General features: G+C 37.4%; 1 protein-coding gene across 22 annotated transcripts in view; it reads right to left on the minus strand.

The window, feature by feature from the left end:
* MPDZ (multiple PDZ domain protein) overlaps positions 1 to 14,370 on the minus strand; it is a 100,155-nt gene that overhangs the window by 38,058 nt on the left and 47,727 nt on the right. For 20 of the 22 annotated variants that reach the window (XM_040655587.2, XM_015280115.4, XM_040655591.2 and 17 more), the window contains 5 exons: positions 12,950 to 13,066; positions 10,628 to 10,786; positions 7,448 to 7,630; positions 6,323 to 6,446; positions 2,917 to 3,115 (listed from right to left, as the gene is read on the minus strand). In XM_040655587.2, the coding sequence (XP_040511521.1) occupies positions 2,917 to 3,115; positions 6,323 to 6,446; positions 7,448 to 7,630; positions 10,628 to 10,786; positions 12,950 to 13,066 (782 nt within the window). The remainder of the gene's footprint in view (positions 1 to 2,916; positions 3,116 to 6,322; positions 6,447 to 7,447; positions 7,631 to 10,627; positions 10,787 to 12,949; positions 13,067 to 14,370) is intronic. The other 2 variants (XM_040655586.2, XM_015280116.4) reach the window with 1 other exon arrangement.

Here is a 14,370-nt window from a genome sequence, read left to right on the forward strand (position 1 = left end):
GAAAAGACTGCATCATGGTAAGGCCACACAGCTGTTTTTTCATAAACAAAGGGAAAAAGAATATCTCAATATGGAACCCAAATTGCTTACTCCTGAACTATGAAAACTGAACATTCTTGAATGAAAAAAAAAACAAAGCCTTTACGTAGCACATAAGAATGGCTTCATGTGTTATCACAGAAAGCACCAGAATTGTTTGAGTTGGAAAGGACCCTTAAAGATCAACTAGTCCAAGTTCCCAGCAATGAACAGGGATATGCACAGCTAGAGCAGGTTGCTCAGAGCCTGGTCAAGCTTGACCTTGAATGTCTCCAGGGATGGCACACCCACCACACCTCTGGGCAACCTGCTTCAGCGCTTCACTGCATTCATTGTAAAAAAAACTTTTTCCTTCATATATCCAGTTTGAATCTCCTATCTTTTAGTGTGAAACCATTTCCCCTTGACCTATCAGAATAGACCCTGCTGAAGTTTCTGTCCCCAGCTTTCTTACGGCCCCCCTTTAGGTATGGAAAAGCAGCTATTAAATCTTTCTAGAGCCTTCTCCAGACAGAACAGCCCCAGCTCTCTCAGCCTGTCCTCACACGGGAGGTGTTTCATCCCTTGGGTCATCTGTGTGGCCTTCCTCTGGATGTGCTCTAACAGGTCCATGTCTCTCCTGTATTGAGGACTCCACATCTGGATGCATTACTCCACCAGGTAAAATCTCACCAGCACAGGGTAGAGGGGCAAATACTTTTTGTCACTGAAACATAGCTTTGAAATGAACACATTCCTGCACAAATCACTTTTTGGGGCCACTCTGGTACTCAAAAATAATTCTGCTTAATAATTTAAGTACTAACTTTGCAGTCCTGTGTGGAAAACGAAATCATACAAGCACAACTGAGAGGCTGTACATCTTTCTTTTCCAAGGCTGATAAAAAAGATTCAACGCTTGCTTACTTGAAAGGCTGGCACTTAGATCACAAAATCTGCATGATGGTGTACCACATCAGCTCTGAAACAATGTTTATTTAGCTCTGAACTTCTCTAAGCAAACATGAAGAATTATCATGATACAGTGCTCTCCTATGACCAAATTCCCAATTCAGGGCATTTTCACCCATTTGTACTATAATATTTTTTCAAGACCTTTTTCTTCACCCTTATGTGCAAATTCCTGAAAAGTTTAATTATGCTTACAGAGTAGATTTGTATCACAATTACGTAGCCCCATCCTTCCTCCTGCAAGAGCTCTTTGGAAGCTGTGAAAGCACTTGGTCTTTCACTTACTTGAAGCGCAAACACTGGCTTCACTCTAAACTCTTATCATAGGAATACACTGAAGAACATAAACATAAAATGAAAGCCAAAAATGTTAAGTCAGGATGTGAATGTCTCAGAAGTTCTTACAGAAGGAGGTAAAGCACTTTTCTCTGTGACACCTGAATGTTCACATCTAGTATGAGATTTGACATTACAAATGCATCTGGAAAACAACTAAGACTATAAAGTAAAACTTAAAATCACACAGCAAAAATGGAGCAACTTTAAAAGGATAAACATAAAACATGAACACATCTTTGTTTCATCACATAACTATGGCACTAACAAAAGACTCTTCACAGAAAAAATCATGCTGTTGCATTTGGATATTCAAGCAGACATACAGATACATACACACTAATTGATTTCGGTCATGGAAGTTGGTATTATAACAGTTTGAAATCTTACAAGAATAATCAATATCATGTTTTAGCAATGCTGATTCCCTCATATTCACAACAGCACTGTCAGTAAAGATAATGAATTATATAAGCAGGACCTAGTGTTCAAGCAAGCTAGTATAAAATCCTAATACTACATGAAGACAATTAAACGTACCACTCATAGTCAAGACATCTTGCGTACTTGCTCTAATGCCATGATTCTTTAAAGCCAGCATACTTCCAAGGATGAAAGAAAAGCCCTGCAGCCCATTCTGAATGGACAGAAACTAGTTACCTGCCACCACACTGGGACTGTACCAACCATGTTCAAAGCTGCCCCCTTAAGTAATTAGAGACTTCTATTAACAAGAGCTCCAGGAACTTCACTAGCAGATCTGACCCAGCCCATGTTATCGTGGATTTCAGAAAAACAACTATCAGTTTATTTGAGCTGTAAACCAAGCACTCATTGGTCTGGAGCACCATCCATAAGTTCGGGAACACTTCATTTTTAGATGTTGGATATATGGGCAATTGTGACATCTACAAAGAACTAAACTTTCCAGTAAAAAAAAACTGAACTCTAGAAGAAACTTTCATATTAAGCAAGTGGATTTTTAAGACTACTAAATCAAATTTTAAGCAACACTCTTGCTCCTTCATATGTACTAATGAAAACTTGGAAGAGACTTCAAAAAACACAGTGTTTAATCACAGATATACTAATGTTTTTTTAATGTTGCTTTTGTGCATTAACATTGGATTTTATACTTTCTGACTAGCAGCCAAAGCGAAAATCCATTACAAACATCATTTCCATCAGATGAAGACACCTGTGCAGTGGCCAGGATAGTTGAAATTTCAGAAGCAAAAATATCTCTGGGGAAATTCTTCATTCATTTAGCAGTGTCATATTGTAAATGGAAAACTCTGACAAATCCTACTACTTCAATAAAGCCAGGCAAAGGTAGTAATGAAGATGGTTAATTAATCACAGAATTAATTTTCCTAAGAACATCCAAAGCCTTCTACACAAGTATTTTAACTTTCAAACTCATGGAGCTGCAATTTCATAGTAAATTATTCACTGAAATGGTAATTTAAAGATAAATATGCATTGTAAAAACAAACAAACAAAAAATTGATTTAGAAAATATGCGTGAATCTGAACAAATTTTGATTATTAGCCTTTTCCTACTAGAGTCAATATTCTGGCTGTACCTACCTTATTTCTGGTCCACTGAGTGAATGTCTCCTTAGCATAGCCCGGGCTTGTGCATTGGTTAAGTTAGTGCTCGATTCTTCATTAATGGACAGGATGCAGTCTCCCACGTTAATCCGTCCATCACGACTTATTGATCCTCCATGGATGACACTCCGAACTATCATTCCTGTGCCATCTTTATCAGAACTTACTGTCATCCCTAGAGCGGGAAAGGCATGAAACAGGTAAGAGTTATTATCTTCTTTGAGCCCTAACTCTGGGTGACAAGGGAAAGTGAAGTAATATCAGACTGGGAAGGCAAAAGACAGCCACATGACCTGCCAATGTCAACAAGCCCAACACTGTCCTTATTCTCCTTGTGTTTCCGTCTTTCCACAGGGAGATAGGAGTTAAAAATCACAATCAGAGTATCTTCACTTTACCTTATGTCATTTCATATATCAGGTTGAATATAAAAAACTAAAAAGCAGTGGGATATGTAAGCAGAAGATAAACCAAAAATCAAATAGAACTCATAAAAGCAATAAAATTGCTCCTAAAACAGTTAAGCTTGTAACCCCTCTGCGCGGTTTGTCAAGTTCATTTCGGCACATCTCAGTTTTATGATGGTTCTTTTCAGAAAAAAAAGAAAAAGAAAAAAAGAAAAAAAATATTAACTAGAAGCATGAGGAAATACTGCACAATTCTTAATTTTATGCAAAAATTAAGGCAGCCGATTGCTTAGGCCCAGAAGAGCATCCTGACTTCTGCAATAGCCTGTGGACTATGAACAGATACAGTTCTTAATTCATTGTACATGACAACCCTGCCTGTGGTGCAGCAAGATGCCATGTCTCTTGATTTACATGCATCATCTAACTCTGCATTCCTTTCACTAAGGGGAAATAAGACAGAAACTGCCTACAGGGCAGCTGGTATTCATGATGACGCTTCTAGGAAAAATTGCTCTTCACAAAGGCAAAAGGTTCCTTAAGACCCCAAATAGACTTCTCTCCCTTGACATTACTGTGGACTTACCACGGTCTTAATACTAACAAGCTTTTCTTATTCCTTCTTGTGCACTGATTAATGTGAAAGCTTTTCCTTACAAGAAAAAGTAATTGAAGAAACAGTGCCTTTTACAGCAGAATTTACTGAAGGAAGATGCAGTGAGCGCTCCTCTTGAGTCCTCCTGGATTTTGATGTAAACCTCAAGTTAGCAAGTAATGGGACCACAGCTCTACCTTTGCAATTCCTTACCATCTTGTCCAGATTGACTGAAAGGAAGATGATCTCCAAAACGACAGTTAACCAGGGCAAACCCTCCAAAGGTACTGATATGACAAAATTCCGATCATTTATATACAAATATGGCTATAGAAGACTGATCATTTGACTCTAGGAATGTAGATCTTGGGAGACAGACTACAGAACAGGAACTGGCTGCAAAGTTTAGAATGCAACTGCAACCTACAGGCTATCAGACTCAGCAAACCAAGTGAACACCTGCCTACACAATTATCTCAGAGGAGAAAAAAAATAATAAAAATACCGCTAGCATTGAAAGAACAAAACTAAACTAGATTTTCACTTGTGCCTTTTGGATTTCCAGAAATATAAAATCTCTGAATAGTGCTGTTCCTCATGTTCACTTAGAATTGAGATCAACACTGTTATCCAAGCTGTAAGAAGGTGGCCCTGTTATCAAAAAATTACCCCATAAGCTTCTTAGACAAATGAGTATATACATCTCTCTATTTTGCTATGTAGAAAACATTTTATCTTTTGGAAAAACTGCAAAACCCCTTTCACTCGTAGCTCCTCATCCAGACATCTCTTGAACACTGCCAGGGACAGTGACTCCACCACCTCCCTGGATAGGCCATTCCAGTGCCTGATCACCCTCTGAGAGAAAAAGTTTTTCCTTGCATCTAATCTAAACCTCCTCTGGTACAACTTGTGGCCATTTCCTTGGATCCTGTTTGTTGCCTAGGAGAAGAGATGCCAAACCCCTCCTCATCACGTCCTCCCTTCAGGAAGTCATAGAGTGCAATAAGGTCTCCTCTGATCCTCCTCTTCTCCAACAAACCATCCCAGCTCCCTCAGCCGCTCCTCGTAATACTTGTGCTCCAGATCCCTCACAAGTTTTGTTGCCTTTCTCTGGACACGTTCCAGGGCCTCTAGGTCTTTCTTGTAGTGAAGGGCCCAAAACTGAACACAATACTCGAGCTGTTGCCTCACCAGTGCTGAGTACAGGGGGATGATTACCTCCCTGCTCCTGCTGGCAGCACTATTTCTAATACAGGCCAGGATGCTGTTGGCCTTCTTGGCCACCTGGGTACACTGCTGGCTCATGTCCAGTCGAGCATCAACTAACATGCCCAGGTACCTCTGCTCTTCACAGTCATCCAGCCACTCAGCCCCAAGCCCAACCCCAAGCGCTGCATGGGGCTGTTGTGGCCAAAGTGCAGGACCCGGCACTTGGACTTGTTGAACCTCATCCCATTCACCTCAGCCCAGCGATCCAGCTTATCTAGATCTCTCTGAAGGGCCTCCCTACCCTCAGGCAGATCAACTCTACCCCAGCTTGGTGTCATCTGCAAACTTACTGAGGGTACAAATCAATGCCCTCATCTAAGTCATCAATAAAGATATTAAACAAGATGGGCTCCAGTACTGACCCCTGGGGGACAGCACTTGTAGCAGGTCACCAGCTGGACTTAACTCCACTAACTACTACCCGTTGGGCCGAGCCCTCTAGCCAGTTCCTTACCCAAAGAAGGGTATAGCTGTCCAGGCCATGGGCAGCCAGTTTCTGCAGGAGAATACTGTGAGAGACCATCTCAAAGGCTTTGCTGAAGTCTAGGTAGACTACATCAACAGCCTCTCCCTCGTCTAGCAGTCTGGTCACCCAGTCGTAGAAGGAGATGAGGCTGTTCAAGCACGACCTGCCTTTCATGAACCCATGTTGGCTGGGCCTGATCCCCTGGACACCATGCACGTGCCATGTGATCTCACCCAAGATGATTTGCTCCATAACTTTCCCTGGTACTGAGGTCAGGCTGACAAGCCTGTAGTTCCCCGGATCCTCCTTACGACCCTTCTTGTAGATGGAAGTCACATCGGTGTATCATATACAGACACAAACAATGTATAAAAACAGTACTGTTAATATTTAGAATCAACCAAACTCCTTCATGGAAAAAAAAACTATCAGTGAGAACATGCACTTTATTTTCTGTTAAATGTGACAGCAAGTGGATTAACTGCCATCACAGCTAAACAGAACAAAAGCAGCAAAGACAAACACTGTTATACCTTCCCATTTAAAATGAAAATGTTTAGTCTTTACTACTAGACTGGGAAATATAAGAGAAAAGAAAAGCCATGTTTCTGAAAAGGTTAAAAAAAATGAAAGTTATTTTACCTAGACTTGAATTGCCTTTTGCAATAGTGATGGTCTTCTCAAAGATATTTTTGATCATTTTTGAGATGGTGAAATCTTTGTTAACAGGCAATATGAGGCTAGATTCCGTTACCACTTCTTTATCCTAACACAAAGGAAAATAACATCAGTACAGAATACAGATATAAAAATATGTATGGACGCAGACTTCAGTTCATCTTACTTTTTACCAAAGCTATGAGTGTAATAAATACAGATTCCCTATATGGTCAGTCCACTAAAGATCAAACTGACATATGTGTTTTCACTATGTGATACAGCAAATGTATTGCAAAGTACATTGTTAATTTAGGGACACTATTTATTCTCTTAAATTAAATTATTGGGATGAAGTCAGTGGCTTGATGACTCATACACATGAGATGCCTGACAATCCTCTAATGCTAATGTAATGAAGTTAAAAGAAAACTATAACTCTTTTAAGACTGCTTTAAACACTGAATGGAAAGAATTGAAACAGGTCATAGTGACTGTCCTATAAGGAAACACTACTTGCACAGTCTTAGACAGTATGTGAGATGAACTGTGCAACTCTGCACGAGCACCTGGATGTAAGACTTTCACATCACTTCCCACTGGTTTCCCACACCTGTTTTTCAGCTGTGAACCTCCTCTGTATGCTCACTTCTCTGTAGAAGTTCACAGAAAAGCCTTGCTCTGGACCCCCAGTCTGCCCAACAAGTACACTATGCTCCAGCATTGACTAGCGTTGTGAGCTATGAGCAGACTTAAATACATGTATTATCTCAAGTCTCTGTGAGATTACCTTTTTGAAACCACAAATTATCTCCTGTTTTTGGCTAGGCCTACTAAATTCCTAAGCTTTGGATGTGAGCAGCCACATTTGACTTTTGACATTTACAATCAAAGAGCCACAAGTTTTTGCTGATCAGTGCCAATTTCAGAAGGAGATTCAATCGTTCAATAATGCCTTTCCATAGTTTTTTGGAGTTTTGAAAAAAAAAGAAATCTTTACTTTTCTAGTGGCATCAAGCTGTGTGTTAGTATTTTTGCAAATTCTGTTGTTGTCTGAGATTCAGTTCAAACTGCTATGTTTTCGCTTACATTTTGTAAGTGAACACTCACGTGTTTGATATCAAAAATATCCTCAGACAGAAAAGTCTCATCAGAAAAAGTAGCTGTAGCTTCCAGGCTTCTGTCCTCTGCAGCACTTTGTTCTCTCCCTCTCTCACTCAGATCCATACTGTACGAACTCTCGGTAGATATATCATTATCATCTGCATAACTCAAATATTCCTTTCCAGCAATCTGTTGAAAACAGGAGGCAATAAACAGTCAAAATTATTTTGAAGTACACTAAAATGTAAATCTTAAACAGAAAATAACCTCATAGAATCTAATCTCACAGAATTTAAACATGTTAGTTCTAATATGAGTATTCTCAGTAGATTCCTAGAGGCATTTTACTACAGAATTTATCTGATTTCTCAGACAAATTATCCCATTTTATAATACGACAAATCAATGAAGACGAAGTTACTGCTGAAGGCCAATTTCTAATGTTGTATCAGTCAGTAAATCTTCACTAACTCAGCAAAGTAATGTCCACTCACACATTCACAAATAAGACTCAAAAACCTTCAGCATTTTATTAAAATTAGAGTATACAACTCTCTCAGGTAGAAAAAAATTTGCAAGTCTGAGGCTTTTATTCTCAAAACACTTCCTAATTAAAAGTAACTTCAAAGAGGTTACAGAACAATCACACAGTCTGTGTTTTTTTTTTTTGTTTTTGTTTTTAATATCCCTTCTATACAAGGAGAGAATAGTAAAAAGTCAGTCAAATCTCAGCAAATAAATGAACATCTAGTTTTGAAGTGTGACAGCTCTGAAATGCAATGATGCAGTTACAGAAATTTAGCAATCAGTACTTATTGCTAGTGTCATTATCCAAAACAGTCGTACCAAGACTAAGTTCTCTGTACAAAACTCACTTAGACTGTGAAGATTACTTGATCCCCCATTTCAAGTATTTTTAAAGCATATCAATAATCAGAAGCTTCTGAAAAAATACTCAAATCCTCCCTAGCTTCCAAAGTAATTAATTTTAAAAACACATAGGCTATTACATATTAAGAAGATATAACAAGGTCTAAGAGGTTATATGCAAAGGTTCTACATCACTGTTACATATTCTTCTCAGAAATACAGCAAATGCAGTCACAAGAATTTCTACCTTTATCTGTCTAAAATTTTATTCACTGATCCCTTTAAGTCTTTTATAACATTTCCATAAAGTGAGAAAAACATGATTCTCCAGTTTGTTTTCTAGTATTTATTAAATCAAAATTCACAGAATTTGGGGATATTTTGTACTGTTTTTCTCCCATAGCCCTGGAATTTTTGTCTCTGACAGAGTGTCTACATGCTTGTTCTGTCCCTAGACCAGACCAAAAATGGATCGTCTGTAAACAACTGGTTCAAGTATCGTCTGAGAAGATAACTGACCAAGGCCTAAATGCTACTAATCTGCACGATGTAATCAATGAAATTTCCTACTTTTTAATGACCAGAACACCAGAACTACAATCCATTTAAATGAACTCATGAGGCTTCAAAGACAGCCAAGGACATACACCTTTAACTCTGTTTCATATTCATTTTTAGATCAGTGAGAGTATATTCATTACAAAGACTCAGTATTCAACCCTTTTCCTTATGTCATACGTGCATATTAAAGTAGCAATATATAACCTTTTTAAATTTATTTCATTTAAAGAAAAGCCAATGCTTTAATTTTTGAAGACAAACAAAATCTCAAGAATTCGTAGTAACAGCTGCGCGTGACCTCATTAGAACATTACTTTGACCTAAAAATATTTTTCATCAGCTATCTTTAATTTGATGGCAAAGGCATTCATAATCTGCACTTCAACTGCCTCTGTAGTTAGAAATAGCTGAAATATCTCAGTATTCGTCATAGCAACCAATGGCATTTTTTTTTCATTTTTTTAAGTGCATTTTACTGCTTCTAAACTCTTCTTTTACAAACTGATTTCCTTGCCGTGTTCACTTTCTGAAGTACTTCGTAATTGCATGCTATTAATGGTTACTTGAAGAGAACAAACTCTTCATACAGGTGCAAAGAGAACAGTGGAAAATCAGGACTATAGTCTTGAAAAAGGAAAAAGAAGAAAGAAATGAAAACCAAATAACTCTTTAAGTCAATATCAAAAATTAATTCAGACTTGATAAAGTCTCAAAATGATATATTATGTAAACCCAGTGCCTATCTCATTAAATGCTTCTCAGCATGAAAAATGCATAATCCATTTAAGTAACAATTACAGGGTTAACAGCGCAATCTGCCTCACTGGCACAGCAGAGATGTGCTCTTCTGTAGATTGGGAGAAGCCATTAGAAGATGAATTTAGCTTTTCAATCAGAGTGTTGTAAAGGATGAATATACTCAGGGATAAGGGATAAAGGAAGATACTGTAGCTAAGACATGAAGGTAAAAGCAGAAGCTACTCTGTTCAAGACCACTGACTGCAAAACCTAGAAGAAATTCCTACAACATTGCTTTCAAAGACCATCAGTTCTAAGAGAAATGACTCAGAAGACTCTGGATTACAGAAATAAATCTACAGATTGAAAAGAGAAGGGAGAATGAAAAACTACTGAGAGAAATAAAGCAATTCTGATACAAACAATCACATAGGTATGTGACCAACAGAAATAAAGATAGTAACAGTCTTAAGAAACTTAACTTCATTTATTAAGTTTAAATATAAATGATTAGCAATCAGAGATTTGATATGCTACTGACTTAAATACAGTAGAATAATAATTCATTCAAGAACACTATAAATTAATTAGTAAGTATCTAATTATTAGGCAGTAAAAAAGCAAAGCTTAGAACAAAAATTTAATCTTTTCATATCTAAAATACTGTAGAATTATGCAAGTGTTTTAAATTACCACTCTTTAATATGCTCTGAAAAAATACCAATTACGTTTCTGCAGAAGACTGATCACTTAAGCTTTAACATTACAAATATCTCAAAATACTTTACCTGGTTATACAAAGCACAGCCCAAGTTTTCAACCTTCCAGCTGCCATACAGACAACACCAAAAAACTCAAACATTATCATGAAAAAAGCTACACTTTAAATTTATAACAAATGTTGGTGCAGATCGAACTGGGACAACATAAAGCATTCATGTTTAGTAATACAGTGGCACACAGGAACACAGAGCTTTTCCACACTTGTAAGCAAGACAAAACCATTCTCCTTTTTACCTTGGGAGTTGAAGCTGAAAAAGGGACGCCGAAGTTGAGATCCTCACTACAGAAGCTGTCAGATGCAGCTGGTGACGAAGTCGGGAATGTTAAATTCTCTGGAGCAAGCTGAGATTCAAAGCTGGGTTCAACAGCTAGACCAGCTCCGCTGGAGTCCACCTAACAACAGAAGCAATTTAATCAGCCAGACTATCTGTAACCTTCACACCACGTAAGCCCCAAACACATGCACCTCAGTCACTACCTACTGACTCACTGTTAGCCCTTTTTTTCCCCTCTCTGCTTTTACAATGAAGTTACATTTGCACATCACAGTAAGAAAAATTTCTGCTTCTAATAACAACTGATATCAGTCCATCTTCAGAAGTTACAAGGAATACCTGAGCTAAAGCTAGAGACTGAACTGGAATGAATTGCAGGGCTGAAATAGAACACTACCTCCTAAGAGAATAACGAGGTGTTAGGAAAACTCTGTTGCGTGCTGGTGTCAATATTTGGATTTGATTGGAACTTATTATTATTATTTTTTTTATTGTTACTTTCTTTTACAAGAATTAGCACTATAAAAATAACCGTTCTTTACTTAGCACCACATGTCAGGAATGCTTCCCCCATCTAACTTTACAGGCTTGGTTGTTTATAAAAAGGTACATAAATAATCTTCTGGAAGCTGCAATGCTTTCCGAAACATCTATAAGAAACATTTATTATATCCAACTTAAAAAAAAAAAAAAATATGTATTTACAAAATATTTATTTCTTTTATATTCCACAAGAAGGTTAACATGGACATTTCTCCCATTTTACATGTGAAAGAAGATTTTAAAAGAGTTCCAAACACGGGCACTCCTTTTTCATCTTGGAAACACTTTTCTTTCTTAAATGCAATACAGTTCTTCTCAAGACTCAGATATTTTCAAATACTAGAATAAAACTGTGTCTTAAACAACTTGGTTCATGGTGCTTCACATACAGTATTTTGATTATAATTTCATTTGCCCTGGATAAGGTCCAAGTAAACACTGTATGCTAAGAAAAATGTTCAGTGAGTTCAGAATTACAGCCATACTTTCAACTTCTATGAAGCTGCTAAGTGCATCAATCTGCAGAGATAGAACCTAAGTGTTGCTTTTCAGCTTTTGTGGTTAATTATGCCATTAATTAATTGTCAGATAAGCAACAACAGTAGCAAAAATCTGCCATGACTTCAACAGATTGATTCCTTTTTGGTGTACAAACGATCTGTTTTTTGTCTCACGTTAACATACAGTTCAAACTAGTTTTTCAGTGTAATTTACTCTCAGTGCAACTTCTGGAAAATACACATTAGTGATGCTGAAGGTAAGTCCTAAATAAGGATTGTGCAATAAACAGAAAAACTAGATAGTTAGATAGATGTAGCTTTGAAAAATAATTCCTTCTGACTGAACTCTGCAAACATCCTCAACTTGGTAACTGTACGTTCCATTTTCTATTTTGCATATTTGACAGTCAGTTGACAGAACTGCCATATATTTCATTATTCTTCAGCTCTGTTTTAATTATTTTAATATGAATCAAATGTAGAAATGGTTGTGTTTTTTTTTTTTTTGGGGGGGGGGGGGGGGGGAGGAGGGACAGAGATGGAATTGTGAGGCCACAGTGAGGGACTGTTGTAGAAACCTCTCTCTTTTAATCCTTCTATCTGAGTTCTTTTTAGTAACTTCTGGGCTATGTAAATAACCAAATGCTCAAGCGCACTGTGTTCTTTGTACAATACCTTTTGATCTTGCAAATCTCATAATCACTGATTGATCCTGAAGTCTTAAAGAATACTGTTAGGAGAAAATATTGGTAGCTTTGAAATACAGCATTCCTTGTAAGTCTGGCTTATGTGCAAAAAGAGTGTTCCCCAAAAATGTAGCTACAGTAATAGTAGCTACAGTAGCTATTACAGTAGACAGTAATATACTATGTAACATAGGTGAAAAGATTTATTTACAAAATGAGCACATGAACATTTCTCTACACAAGCTAAGATTTTCAAAGGGATACTCAATGGATGTAAAGACAAATATGTAGCCATGCTCTTCTGAAAATCTCAATAAAATTCTTCCATTTTTTTCCAGCAACTGAGAGATCACCAGCCAGACTCACAATTCATGTAAACAGACAAAATCTCCAGACACCCATTTCTATCATATGGAGATCCATCCCAACTATTGTGGATGAGTAATGTGGTGATAGTAAACACTAAAAGGTAAGCATGAACAGTGATAAGACAATCCTTTCCATTACAAAATGCAAAGGCTTTAGAAATCTTTGGAAAGTCGGGCCACTAACCAGAGCCAGCTCAGCATGGAAGAGGGCTGCATCAGCTGGCCCCTCCTCCTCAAGTGACTGGGCAGTGTAGAAAAAGCAATCTTCCTTAGCAGAGACACAGCCTTCTTCTGGTGAAAGCTGCAGAAAGAATGAAGCTCTGAGTTGGATGAGTGGCCAGGAAACAAGGTGTGCAGAGTGGATTATGAAAGGGAGTTCAGAAATGCAAATGAATACCAAGAGCATCAAATAGTTCATTTCAATCACAGTTATAGAGTTGAGTAGGTAGAGGCTTTTTCCCCCCCCCCTTTTTTTTTTTTTCCAAATTTATCTAAATTGTTTCAGCTTCATAAGTCATTTTACACTACCAAGAAATAAAAAACGCTTATCCAGCTACATCACAGAATCCATGTTAGTCTAAATTTCGTTTCAATTTCTTTTACTAAACATTTCCTAGAATTGCCATTACAGCAGCCACAAGGGACAGTGGAGGCCATTGCAACCTCCCCAGCTGCAGAGTATTCTTGTTCATAGGAAGACTAACTCCACCACCCATGTTTTAAGTTTGTATTTGCCAGATATAACAGCCTCAAGAGGAAAAAACATAATCCTCATTATAAATAAACATGTTTTTTCTAGTGTAATTTGAAACTAAGTGTGTTCATCCGGTATGACAGAGAAGGCAGTGATTTTTCAAAGTATTTACTTAGCTGGTAACATAATACATCACATATTATAGAAGAAATCGTGGGAACTGAGATAGGACAACGAAACAGGTTCTCTTTCAAAATGATATCTTTTTAAGTAAAAAAAAAAAAGTTATTTTGCAAGATATTTTAGTGTGTAACATACAGTCTTCCCCAAAAAAGTAAAATTCTCAAAGTAATTTTTAAAAGTATCCTTCTACTACAAAAAGGAAGCTTTCTATTAACTTAGCCATTCACCATTTCCTCTCACCCCCTTAAAAAGGATGCAGTAAGAATGAAAATCTGGCATCTGTAGCCACAAAGATTACAAGATTATTATTATATAAAAAGTAAAAAAGAACCATACAAACTGCACTTACGCTTACAAATACAGTGGCATACAATCAATGCCATTCTACTGATTTGAATTCAATACAGCAGAGACACTAGTCTACACTAGCTGAGTTTACTATACATAATTCAGGAAAATACTCACAGTGGCAGCACAGTAGTTTTTTAATTTAATGACCTGAGATGTCAGTGTTAACAGAGTTTAGGAAGTACCGGGCTCTCATTATCCCTATATAATCTAGAACTAGATGTTTACTGTCCCAGGCAATCCTCCACATTCTCCTTCATTTGTAAAATGTGACACCTCAGATCTGAAAGGATATGAAGACTTACATATGGAGGAAAAAGGAGGTCTCTTAGCTGGACAGAAAGTAAAGGCTGAATTATTAAAATACATGGATGTATAAT

The sequence above is a fragment of the Gallus gallus genome, chromosome Z (assembly GCF_016699485.2).
Source record: "Gallus gallus isolate bGalGal1 chromosome Z, bGalGal1.mat.broiler.GRCg7b, whole genome shotgun sequence".
NCBI lineage: Eukaryota > Metazoa > Chordata > Aves > Galliformes > Phasianidae > Gallus > Gallus gallus.